The sequence below is a fragment of the Pseudorca crassidens genome, chromosome 1, assembly GCF_039906515.1.
Source record: "Pseudorca crassidens isolate mPseCra1 chromosome 1, mPseCra1.hap1, whole genome shotgun sequence".
NCBI lineage: Eukaryota > Metazoa > Chordata > Mammalia > Artiodactyla > Delphinidae > Pseudorca > Pseudorca crassidens.
Genome location: NC_090296.1, coordinates 111,580,444 through 111,594,157, shown reverse-complemented (window position 1 = coordinate 111,594,157; position 13,714 = coordinate 111,580,444). Strand labels below are relative to the sequence as shown.

The following is a 13,714-nucleotide window of genomic DNA, read 5'->3' as shown; positions in this document are numbered from 1 at the left end:
CTCCGCAACAAGAGAGGCCGCGATAGTGAGAGGCCCGCGCACCGCGATTTAGAGTGGCCCCTGCTTGCCACAACTAGAGAAAGCCCTCGTACAGAAACAAAGACCCAACACAGCCATAAATATATTAATTAATTAATTTAAAAAAAAGGAGTGTCTTCAATTTAAACAAGTCTTCTCATTAAAGTGAGGTTTCTCCTTGGATTTTTTTTTAAGGACAATGGAAGACAAAAATATAAGAAATTGCAGTAATTATCCAAGATTCTTTCTTTTTTTTAACATCTTTATTGGAGTATAATTGCTTTACAATCATGTGTTAGTTTCTGCTTTATAACAAAGTGAATCAGGTACACATATACATATGTCCCCATATCTCCTCCCTCTTGCGTCTCCCTCCCACCCTCCCTATCCCACCCCTCTAGGTGGTCACAAAGCACCGAGCTGATCTCCCTGAGCTATGTGGCTGCTTCCCACTAGCTATCCGTTCTACATTTGGTAGTGTATATATGTCCATGACACTCTCTCACTTCATCCCAGCTTATCCTTCCCTCTCCCCGTGTCCTCAAGTCCATTCTTTACGTCTGCGTCTTTATTCCTGTCCTGCCCCTAGGTTCTTCAGAACCATTTTTTTTTAACTCACTACGCATAATTCAATTTCGTTTCTTTTTTTAAATTAATTAATTTTACTTTTGGCTGTGTTGGGTCTTCGTTTCTGTGCTAGAGCTTTCTCTAGTTGCGGCAAGCGGGGGCCACTCTTCATCGCGGTGCGCGGGCCTCTCACTATCGCGGCCTCTCTTGTTGCGTAGCACAGGCTCCAGACGCACAGGCTCAGTAATTGTGGCTCACGGGCCTAGTTGCTCCGTAGCATGTAGGATCTTCCCAAACCAGGGCTCGAACCCGTGTCCCCTGCATTGGCAGGCAGATTTTCAACCACTGCGCCACCAGGGAAGCCCCCTCAATTTCGTTTCTTTTTATGGCTGAGTAATATTCTATTGTATATATGTGCCACATCTTCTTTAGCCATTCATCTGTCGACGGACACTTAGGTTGCTTCCATGTCCTGGCTATTGTAAAGAGTGCTGAAGTGAACATTGTGGTATATGGTTCTTTTTGAATTCTGGTTTTCTCAGGGTATATGCCCAGTAGTGGGACTGCTGGGTCGTGCAGTAGTTCTATTTTTAGTTTTTTAAGGAACCTCCATACTGTTCTCCATAGTAGCTGTATCAATTTACGTTCCCACCAACAGTGCAGGAGGGTTCCCTTTTCTCCACACCCTCTCCAGCATTTTTTGTTTGTAGATTTTTTTTTTTTTTTTTTTTTTTTTTGCGTTAAGCGGGCCTCTCACTGTTGTGGCCTCTCCCGTTGCAGAGCACAGGCTCCGGACTCACAGGCTCAGCAGCCATGGCTCACGGGCCCAGCCGCTCTGCGGTATGTGGGATTTTCCCGGACTGGGGCATGAACCCGCATCCCCTACATCGGCAGGCGGACTCTCAACCACTGCGCCACCAGGGAAGCCCTGTTTGTAGATTTTTTGATGATGGCCATTCTGACTGGTGTGAGGTAATACCTCATTGTAGTTTTGATTTGCATTTCTCTAATGATTAGTGATGTTGAGCATCCTTCCATGTGTTTGTTGGCAATCTGTATATCTTCTTTGAAGAAATGTCTGTTTAGGTCTTCTGCTCATTTTTTATCCAAGATTCTTAAGCAACTGAAACTGAACTTGATTGGCGCACACACAGGTTTTTCTATGGAATACTGCATGTGTGCATGCATGATCAATTAATTTCAAATGTGGTAAGTACTACAAAGGAGAAGTACAATACCACCCGAGGGGGTTACAGCTTTTTTGTGCACTCATGGCTCTTCCTCATCATAGTATTTATCACACTTTGTTGTAATCAGCTGTTTGTCTTTATTCCCTCTATAAGTGGAACATATAAACATTAACTCGGCTGTTAAATAAAAATACTTAATTATTTGTGGAATGAGTGATTAAATGATCAAATGGACTTGCCCAAAATACTAAATTAATGAGCCAGGGTAAGACTTGAAATTAAGACTCCAATTCCTATACCTTGCCTATATACAGAATAACCAAGATATGGTAATGATTCTAATAAAAGTTAACGTTAGCCTACTACACAACTACAAAAAAAATAATTAACTTATGATACATTTAGTTTGTAAACTATGCTGACTTGTCACATGAAAACCTATGTACATACAGGTATCATATATTGTACATCTTGTCCTAACATAGACATACTAATTATACCCCATATTCCTGATTATTACTTAGGCATTTATAATGGAGTATGTTAAACTATTTAACTGAAAAATTTAAAAGGAGCTCATGCCTAAATACATGGTAACAGCAGCAGTTACAAATAATATATGCAATAAACGCAAATACATGCAAATTTGGGGTTATTATTTTTAAACGCAATAAGTAGTTTCTTAAATGTTTAATTCAAAGGTTATGCTCCAAAGAATGACGTTACAACAAATAAACTCTAGCACATGATAAAGTAACAGCTATTCTTGACTCTATAGGTATACATCCACAGCATGGTCAGCCTGCCATCCTAACTCAGCTAAAGATATTAAAACACTTTATTTTCTTTGAATTTATAGAAATCACAAATACAATCCCCAAATTGCTAGCACATTTTTTACTTTCTTCCAAAAGAATCATTTTAAGCCAATCTTATGAAAACAGCCTAGTTCACAAAAGGGAATTATCACCATCTAGTGACAGAATCTGGTAGAAAAATAAGTTCCATTAGGAGACTGCTACTTGAGAGCCAAAAAAAAAAAAAGCTTATGTAGCAGTCTAATAGACTGATTTAAGAAAATATAGAAAACTGCAGCAGTAACACCCCCTCCTGGGTATGTTTTATTAACTTATATTGGATGCTAACAGATTTTAGCATTAATATTACAGTTGTTCTAAAAATGTAATACTCATTATTATGTTCATTTTTTAAGACTGTCAGAAATATTTTAATTATGGAATGTTTAAAAGGAAGATAATTTGCTATGTTGGGGGCGCAACTAAATAAGTAGGACCCATCCCATTGACATACTTTCCTGTCCTCTAACTTGCCGCCGGACGTGAAGGGCCCTGAGTAACTTGTAGGCCTTGAAAAGCCCTTATACATTTTTGTACAGGGACGAGTCATTTGGGGGGCTGTATACAGGATGGATTCCCATGGAAAATGTGTTGAGGAAGGACTAACTGGGTGGGAGTTAATGGTAGTAATCTAGACAGGAGATACCAAGGTCTGAACTGAAATGATGAACAAGGGTCCACTGGGTTTGGGGACCACTATAACGTGCAGCATGTCTCTCAATTCTTTACTGCAGTAATTTGTTTTTTTAATTTGGTCATACCTCCTTATATCTTTTCTATTATTATGTTAAACTGCACTGAAACGCTTAATCACTTTTTTGGTCTTATTCTCTCTACAAGATGATAAGCTCCTTGAAGACAGAAATTACTTTAGTAAAGATGATAAATTTTTTTTTGAAAGGATTCTATTTATTCTTAATAAGATGATAAATTAATGACTTAATTAAAAGAATCTGTGCATAGGATCACTTACTTCAACAATACAACTTGTGAAGACAAAAAAATACAGTGGGGTTTTTAAAAACTATTTTTTAAAAGATTCTTCTTGTGTAATTTAGGAGAGAGCTTATATTAATTATGTATATTACCAACTCTCAAATGTGTGACCACTGCATCATGGGGACAATTTTCATCTGGTGGATGAAAAGCGGTTTGAAATGGGTTGGTCCTTTTACCTGCATCTTTGGATAAAGGTCAACTCATCTATTATTTTTTTCCTCTCAATTTCTTTTTTTTAAAGAATATAGTACAATTTATTTTTAAATGTTCAAAAGCAAGAAAACTAAATTTTCTTTTTTTTTTTCAGATACACACATGAAGGTAAAACTTGCAGGTTTTACCTTCAAAGTAAAACATCGATACATGTTAAAAACCTAACTTTCAGACCTGGCTAACCCAGGGACTTAATAACACAAAATCAGGGCAACAGTTACCTGTAGGGGAGGAGTGAGGAGGAACAAGGGACTCTAAGCTCCTGCTGGTGTCCCAGTTCTTAAGGAACAGGGAATATGGATTGTTACAGTTAAAATTAAATATATATACATATATATATGTTTAAATATACGTTTTTAGATATATGACATTACCTCACATTAACATTTTTTTTTTTTTTGCGGTACGCGGGCCTCTCACTGTTGTGGCCTCTCCCATTGCGGAGCACAGGCTCCGGACACACAGGCTCAGAGGCCATGGCTCATGGGCCCAGCCACTCCGCAGCATGTGGGATCTTCCCGGACCGGGGCACAAACCCGTGTCCCCTGCATCGGCAGGCGGACTCCCAACCACTGCGCCACCAGGGAAGCCCATACCTCACATTAAATAAGAACTATTTTCTCTCCTCTCAATTTCAAGATTAAATTATACTTCCCACTCCAAAAAGCGGCCAAGATGACAAATGAACTAAAGATTAGGGCTACAGTGAAGAGAAATAAAAACTAATAAAAACAAAAACAAAAAAAGCATATAGCCTATAAAAATTCCCTTACAATATATCAGCTATACAGCAACACTGTTAGTATAGTAACAGAAAAATAAATTTTATGCAAGCTTAGTTCCACTCTAAAATTCTACAATACTCTAACTGTAATCTTTATTTTCCTAGGTCCTTTCCATCACAGTGTCTAACAGTATCTTGCCTTTAGAAGATATAACATGAATTTCTATTCACTTCATTTCCTAAGCCAGGGAACTCCACTAAGCATGATCATTTAGATCATAAATCTGAACATTCACAGCTACCAGACACATACCTGAATTCAGGAAGAACTGGGGAGGATCTCCATGAATGCCCACTGTGCCCGGTCCCAAGGAGTCAGACAGGGTATTTACAAAGGAGAATACTCCACTCATGATTCCAAAGCCCAAGCCAGAAACTAAAGAGGAAGGAAAACACTGTTAAACCTTACTCATGCTGTGATTTCTCTTCAAATCAAATTCCCAAGGACTAGGGAACACTATCTTGCTGAAGGAAAAAGGGTGCACATGCTGTTAGAGAAGCAGTAGAAAGCTGGCTCAGAAAAGGCAAGCGCTTGGCTAAATGATGAACCGAGAGAGAACTGGGGAGGAAAGAGGAAAGGAAATGGTCAGTGAAATGTAGCAGAGAAATGAAAAAAGAAAGAAAGAGATCCAGAAAGGCTCCAAAGGGATAGGCGAGACAGAAGGATACGATACTGTAGCTCTGACTTTAATTCATGACAACAGAATCTGTAGAATTAAGTTTGATGGAACTGAGCTTGAGAGGTGACTGTATTGTAAAGAGGGATCCCTGGGTCAATCTGGGTGACTCAATTTAGGGACCCGGATCCAACCTTTAAACCATAATTCTGAAAGAAAAATACAAAGAGGTATAACTGTGTTAATATGAAGAGTCCTCTCAGTACAAAGTCATGGAAACAACCCAAAGAAGGTAACAATAACATCACTTAGAAATTGTTAACTAGAGTGTATACATGTTAAAAAACCTAACTGTCAAATCTGGTTAGTATTTAATGGAGACACAGATAAGGGTCACCTGCAATCACTTTTCTTTACATAAGGGCCCTGGAAAGCTAGAAAAATAAACAATGTACACCAATAGGCCAATGTGGTAGTAAAATACTACCTGAAACCTACAAAGATTTAAAAGATAAAAATGGCTTTTATGTCAAGTCTGATCTTTTATCTTACGACGCTATGCAGTTCTAACTTACCATAAGCCAGCAATCGCATAGAGGGTGCTTTCTCACCTGGGTTTATACTCTTCAAACCCTCACTGGATTTTCTAAAATAAAACCACACAGATAATTTTTTTAGGTAGTATATCAGAAAAACACATAAGATATTTTAAAATCCAGATACTTAATGAGGTTTTTGATCACATTATACTCTAAATCTAAAATCCATTTAAACGAACACAGCAAGTTTTCAATTAACTTAAGTCAACCAAAATTTCCAACCAACTTTTGCCTATATCTGACATTCACAAAGAGGAGGAAAAATAAGAAGAATATAAGTAAACAAGCCATCAGGGATTGAGTTTAATGATACAAAAAAAAAGCAATACTTATGACTAAGTTTAGCAAGCATTTAATTCAACATCTTATGGCATCTACCACTCTGAATTTTTCCTCTTCCCAAAGTACTATATCTCCTATTCCATTTCTTTGGTACTTTGTTGTATTTCCGCCTGGGTTAGACTTATTCTGCCACTCTCCCTTCTACCTTCCACTCCATAGAACGTTAAGTGGTACTCTCTCTTCAAAGTCTAGTTCATGCAACAATTGCTCAAAGAAGCCACCTTTACCAGTGATTGATAATTATTCATCCCATCTCTCCTTACTCTTAAACCCTACAACACTGACAGTGTGAACTCTCATATGGATACCTAATCAAATGGTCTTCTGATTCGAAAACATTATTTGTTTCATAACCCCAGTCAGGCCTCAGGGGAGAAGTAATCAGGGGAGAATAAAATGCTACCCTCAGAAAAGAAGATAAATGAATACCTGAATGAAACATTAGACTACTGCTCAATAAGAAATGATATTCAGAGTGATCATATCCATGCTTCTGTCATGGACAATTTGCAAACTGACCATGAGCCCCTGCACCCCACACAAATGCGTGAGGACTGCGGCAGGCCGGCTCCACTCTTGTCACTATTGCTACCCTTTGTTGGCTAGAAAGTCTGCAACAACAATCCTGACACAAAGGATATTTAAATTATATTTAAAGTATATTTATTAAAGCAATAAAGGAACCAAACATTTTACAAGAATTTTTCAACAAGTGCTGAAACAAAAATGAGTTCGGTTAACTCTAAGAGTAGAAAATTAACCAGAACATGGAAATTATATTATGGGTATTGTGTTAATTAAATTTTAAGGTATGTATATTCACTACAGTGAGCCTATCTCATGACATAAATATAAATATTGACTACATTAAGGCAATACAGAATTCAACCAAAATAGTAATAAGCATAAAGAAGAAGGTCTTTGGGACTTCCCTGGCGGTCCAGTGGTTAAGACTCCACACTTCCAATGCAGGGGGCACAGATTCAATCCCTGGTAGGGGAACTAAGATCCCCGATGCGGCCAAAAAAAAAAAAGGTCTTCTTCTTTTCTAGACTCAAAAGAAACAATTGCCAATCCAGTGCTCTCCATTTGGAAGCATCATTTGGTAGCAGGGACATGAGCCAAAATTTAAGTGACTGTCATCTTCTTTCTCTGGAGCAGTAACCACCTGAAATGTGCAATTTTCCTAAATAAACTTACCTGTCACAGGAATGTGGTTAAAGGCTAATGAATGCTTAAAGACCTATACAATAGCAATAACTTCCATCAACAAACAGATATAATGGTATAATAGAATCAATAAATTTTGGAGGATTTCTGTTTTATATAAATTGCTCAGCAATGAATAAAAGATTTTTGCTATTTAGTATAACAAAGTACTGCTATCACAAATATATTAAAGATATAAATTTAAGGTCTAGGGTCAACATTAGGAAGTGAAAAAGTACAAAACACCATCAGTTTCCGTGTTCCTGACGGATACATCACACAACTGATGATGTAAGTGACAGTGATTTTTGGTATGTGTGTGTGACGGTGATTTTAATCTGACCATTTTACTGAAGTGGAAAATTCTTTGTTTGCGTTTATTATTGTTTCCAAGAACAAAAAACTCAATTTTTTAAATATAAACTTTGAAAAACAAATGATAAATCATACCAGCTTTCTTGTTTGTTCTGATTCACTTTATATGTGTGTGTAAGAGAGGGAAAGTACCAAGGAATATGCATATAAAGTAAAAACACCATTTTAGAAAATTTTTAAAATAGACATGTCTTTTAAGACATTATAGCAATGATTATCTTATTATTTTTCTATAAATGATTTTCTCAAATTACCAAATATTTATGGTATCAGCATTATAAGACAATTGAACTAAATTACAAAAGCTTTAATCCAAGCCAAAAAATTCTTATGTATGTTTTAGGCAATGTGCAGGACCATAACTTGGATTTTTCTTTTTCCTTCTGAATAACGTAGAAAGGGCTATCACGTGTGGCCATATGTCAATTTCTCACAGTGCAATTCTTTGCTAGGCTGAAAGTGACAATTCATTCATTCAAGATGAAGTACTGGTCCTAAGACCTAAGCCATGAAATAAATTTATATTGGACTACAATGATAAATACTTTGATTCAATTCCATATATGTAAAAAAACTGGTGCAAGCTCTCCACATTTTAATCTTGGCACCAAATTCAGATAGTGAAAATTTGATTGAGGCAGTACTTTAAACTTAAAAGTTCAAAACCTACTTTGGCAGTGGAGATAGTTAAAATATTGATTAAACTGAAGTTCCTATATCTGAATGTAGTAAAGCCTAAGACAGCAACTTAAATGCATCTATATAAATGTTAGCCATTAATAAAGTATCATAATAATTCTCAAACTTGTTTTAACATGTAACTACATAACATCCAACATTTCTAAAATGTGCTAGGAAAACACTGTACCATATTCCAAAGGTTTATAGCAGATGCATTTTGTAAAGGCACCTGTTAATACAGGTTTGTCCTATTATTTGTTTGCAAATCTCCAAAGGTCCTTTCAGAGGAGCAAACATGGTTTCCCCAGAAGGCCAAAGAGGCTTCTGTGAATTTCCTGGCATGAGAGCCTGCAGACTGACAGCCATAATTCCTTCTGCATGTGGCCCTATGCCCTCACTGCCCTATTAAAAATGGCAGCTCTGGGACTTCCCTGGCAGTCCAGTGGTTAAGACTCCAAGAGGCGCAGGTTCGATCCCTGGTCGGGGAACTAAGATCCCACATGCCTCTCGGCACAGCCAAAAAAAAAACAGGCAACCCATGGGGAATTCCCAGGTGGTCCAGTGGTTAGTACTCCGTGTTTTCACTGCCCAAGGCGCAGGTTCAGTCCCTGGTGGAGGAACTAAGATCCCACAAGACACACAGCCGCGGCCAAAAAAAAAGGCAACCCATGTTCAGCTTGTAGTCCTTTGGAACCTTAGGTTAGTGCCAATAAAGGGTTGCTTTTCAGGTGGAAACCGTGAAGAAACACAATAGTGAAGAACAGCAGATACCCATTTAGCCACTCTAGGTAAGTGAGGTTTTAGAACCTCAAGTCCTAAGGGGTTATTAAAGTCACGTCCTGATCTATGAAAAACTACTGAAATTAGTAAATGCAAAACCAACATGAGCCAGTGATGTTGGAGACAGGAAAATCCAGTCCAACCCAAGGCTGAGTTAAGAGAACAGTGCCCTGTCAAGGGTGGGAAGGACCCTGCTCTCTGCACTGCTTTGACCACAGCAGGGTACTGTGCTGGGTTCCAGGCACAGGTAAATCCCAGGCACCAACAAAAAGGGGTGTCCACTGACACAAAAGAACAGAGATGGGAAAAGGTCTGGAAGCCACATCCATGTCTCCTGAGGGCCAGCTGAAGAAATGAGGAATGTTTAGCCTTGAAAGAGACAAGATGACAACCGTGTGACAGAGACTGCATTTCCCTGTGCAAGGCAGAGGTCAGAAAGAAGGAGATTTTTATTACCTTAATATATTCTACAGTTAAAATTAAATTTTGGAATAGTAGTAACTGCTGCATACCAGAAACATTCAACCACATCTGAATGTCCATCTGTTAAGGGTATTGTATTACCATGGAACCTGAAATGTTATGTTTTTTATTTGTTGTTCTTTAATATTTCCAGGAACTAATGGAAATTTCGTTTTTAAACTTTTTCTCAGATATGACTTTTGCTTCTAAGCACCGGCTTCCTGGTTTTCTACTCGGGATTTAAATTGCTTTGTTATTAAATTTCAATATCTGTTATTAAAAGCAACAAGTAAAAAATACAGAAGGCCTGGCATATTGGCAAGAACAAATTATCAGAAGCCTATTATAAGAGATGTTATTGAGGTTCTGTCTTGGTTGCATCCATGAAATTCATGAAGTGCTTTAATTATCCCATTTGCAGAGATGAGAAGACATAGCACATTTATCACTCTACTAACTAAGCCTTACTACATAATCAAAGCCAATCTCTGAAAAAAAATATGGTTCCAAGTTTAAGCTGTGTTTCAAAACAGTGGTTTCATGTGAGATCCTCATGGATCCTACAGATGACCTACTTTCTGGCCTAAAAAGGGAACTCATGCCCACGGCTCTTTTTTTTCTTTTAATGTATTTTTCTATTCTGGACATGAAATCAAACGACATATCACAAAATGAACCCCTGTTCCTCCCTAATACAGTCAGAATAATGGCAGGCATAATCACCATAAGAATTATCTATTTCAGGTGATGTCAAAGAGAAGTGCGTATAAATTCTGATCTGTAACAGTTTTTGTTCTTCTTGTTTCAATGACTATTTCTCTAGCTTATTTTTCTCCATGGCACTTACTGTCTTTTAATATACAATGTCTTTTCTTGTTTATTCATTTGTTGTCTATCTCTTCCCACTATAATATTACCACCATGAGACTGTCTTTTAATCATGATGTATCCTCAGTACCTAGGGTATGCACGGCATTGAGCAAATTCTCAAGACATTTTTTGAACGAGTGAAGGAAGGAATGAATGTCCACAAATTAAAATACTCAATATTTTCAGGCTGGAAATGTACAATCCCTTGGCTTGGAACTATGCAGGAAGACATGGACCTTCAAATACAATAATACATTAATGTTTCAAACTACTAAATCATAATTCAAATAAAACTGGGAAAAAAGGTAAAGCGTTTAACTTACTTTAAAAGTTTATAATATGCAAACCGGAACACTTCTTGGATAAGGACTGAGATTAACACTCCAAAGATCAGCAGATCTCTCTGTCTTGGTTCATCTTTGTTATCAGTAAGGGTTGCTGCCATGAACCAAATGAAGGAAGAAAGCAGCAGAGACACCAGCCAGAAGAAAGCTCTGAAAATTGGTGTGGGGGGGAGGGGGAGTTACAAGTGAACAGGACTAATAATGATTTAAAAGCAGAAAAAACCCTGCTTGAGAAGGAAGAGATTTCCTGACAAAAAAAGTGTTCATGAAGTGATGCTCTTAACCAACTGGTCCTAATCAATGGTGCAGTTTCCCTGGTGAAATAAACATGCAGGCCAAGAGGAATTTGAGATTTTTCTTAAAAATCACTTTTTTCAGTGACCCTGCTATTTGTAAATACATCTGCAGACTAATTGCCAAGGACTGTCTGTCTGGAAACTTGGTTATTTGCTAAGCTTCCTAATTAAAGCTTTGCCCATTGATGTGCAAATGTCTTTTCCAGGAAAATGTCTACATCTCTATTAACAGAGCGATTGGTTTAAAATCCAGAGGTTGAAAGCCTGTGCTCTGATCTACATCAGTCTTCCAGGCCTGGTTTTTACAACATTCCTGTGGATTTTAATGATTATAACAAGCTTTACAGACCTCTTGCCCAAATCTCTATTGTTTTTTAAATGACACGTGTGATGCAGCATTTTCAATACAGTTGTGAGAGGTGAGGAAGCTCAGAAAAGGTGGGATTCACTGGTCTCGCCTGGCTGTTTCTCCTGGTGCCAAGTGAGACTCAGTGGTGGAGAAGGTCGTAGGGGAGCTCCAGTAAGAGCTGCCAGACAGGTGAAAACTGGGATTATGATCACATTCGCCACCAGAGTTCGGTATTGACCAAGCTCCTGCAAGGAGACGTACTACAGGTGCTGCGGAGTTTTCACAGGTTTCTACCCTTTGGCCGCTCACCTGAATCACCTGGGACGCTTTTAAAAAGTCCGAATTCCACCCCCTAGACATTCCTATTCAGTTGATTCAGGGAGGGGTAAGTGTTGGGCATCGGTATGTTTTAAAGCACCTGATCCCCAGGTGCTTAAGGGCTCTTAACTCGCTTGGGATTACAGATGCCTGTCAGAATCTGAGGGAAACTAGGGACCTCCCCCTCCAAAAAAATAAAAGATGGATATTTGAAGTTATCCACAATTTTTTAAATACAGTTTTAATGTATGATTCACTAACGCCCATCCACGGACCCTAGGCAAAAACTCGGGAGCCGAGCGTCAGGGTTTTCTGAGACCCACGATGTGCTCTCCTTCCCTAGAGCTCGCCCTCTGGGGTCGCGGGGCTCTTGTTCTTTTCTCGCCGACCCTCGGAGCAGGGCGAAGAGTCCCAGGGGAGTGGGGTCTCCGCTCTACCCCCTCCTAACGCTTCTCCGCTCCAAAGCCCAACGAGGACGAGCCGTTTCGTGGGGACGCCAGGTATCGCCGGTACCCCTGGCGGGGGAGGGGAGTCCCAGGTCCGGGTTTCCCGGCACAACCGCCTTACCCGATGATGAGGAAGATGATGCGCAACGGCTCGGTGGCGATGGTGAAGATGTAGAGGGCGAGCGCAGGCCCGAAGGCAACGAAGGCGCAGCCGAAGAACACGGCCGCCGTCATGGCGACCGCAGAAGCCGGCACGGGGGCGTAGCGTGGACGCGGGGGCGCAGATCGACCACGGAGAAGAGCGCGCGTCGAGGGCGGGGCAGGCCGAGGGGCTGGAGGCGGGGCGCGGCGGAGGAGGCGGGGCGCGGCGGAGGAGGCGGGGGAAGGGCGCGGCGCGGCGCGGGGGAGGAGGCGGGGGCCGGAGGAGGCGGGGGCCGGAGGAGGCGGGGGCGGGGCTTACCTCCGGGCTTTCAGCCCGGGAGACTTAGCAGCTTCTGATGCAGAGGCGGCGGTAGCTGAAGACTTTAGGGTAGGAGCTTTGGCGCCGCCCCCCGCCACCACCACTGGTACGCATCCATCAGGCCAAGACACCGCCCACGAGGTGGCTAAGAGAAGGGGAGGTCCCCAACCCGCTTTAGAGCCAGAACTGGGGAAGAGTCCAGATCAGCTAACGAAAAACTCTGCGCAGGACATAGGCAGGATTCCATTTCTAAACAAAGGAGCCTTTTTTTGAAGCACATTATGCCATTTGTATAGTTGCGGAAACTTCGTGAAACTATGTACAAAACCCTAGCCGGGAGAGCAGTGACCCAGGCGATAACTCACAGTAGAAGCTGTCCACCTCGGGGTTGTTTTGGCGAGCTGGTTTTATTTGTACCCCACTCCCGCCAAGTCTTAAAAAAGTTGTTTTTGAAGGCATTCTTTGATCACCCTGTAATAACAGTCACATCTCCCTGCTCAGTTTTTACTTGCTCATTTGTCTCCCCCATTAAAATGTAAACTTCTGGAGGGCAGTGTCTTTGTTTTGTTCTTTGTTGTTTTTGCAGCAGCAAGAAGGTGCTGAACTAAATATCTGTTCAATGAATGAAATAATTTTAAAAGTGGAACTTACAAACACTTGCTATTTTACATTAATTAAACAATTTCTGAAAGGTTTACAAGTTAAAACCAGAAGGTTAATTTCCGTAATCATTCACATCTAAGATTTATCTCCATGTCTAATGGGGATAATAATACGTCATGGGTTATTTTGAGGATTGTGCCTGCACAGTAAGTGCTATGTAAGTGTTAGCCATTCCTATTTATTCTTTAATGCCTGTCGTGAATAAAGCTCTTGGAAATCAACACTGAAAAGACAAAAGTTGGGACTTGACTGAAGATGTTTTTGCAGCTCACCTC

The 13,714-nt window shown here is 40.0% G+C and overlaps 1 protein-coding gene across 3 annotated transcripts in view; it reads right to left on the bottom strand.

Annotated features, from left to right (window-relative positions):
* APH1B (aph-1 homolog B, gamma-secretase subunit) overlaps positions 1-12,643 on the bottom strand; it is a 116,335-nt gene extending 103,692 nt beyond the window's left edge. For 2 of the 3 annotated variants that reach the window (XM_067749702.1, XM_067749693.1), the window contains exons 1-4: positions 12,438-12,643; positions 10,887-11,057; positions 5,821-5,891; positions 4,882-5,004 (exon numbers count right to left, since the gene is read on the bottom strand). In XM_067749702.1, the coding sequence (XP_067605803.1) occupies positions 4,882-5,004; positions 5,821-5,891; positions 10,887-11,057; positions 12,438-12,550 (478 nt within the window). In that variant the 5' untranslated portion in view covers positions 12,551-12,643. The remainder of the gene's footprint in view (positions 1-4,881; positions 5,005-5,820; positions 5,892-10,886; positions 11,058-12,437) is intronic. The other variant, XM_067749712.1, reaches the window with a different exon arrangement.
* Between the last annotated feature and the right edge of the window lie 1,071 nt (positions 12,644-13,714).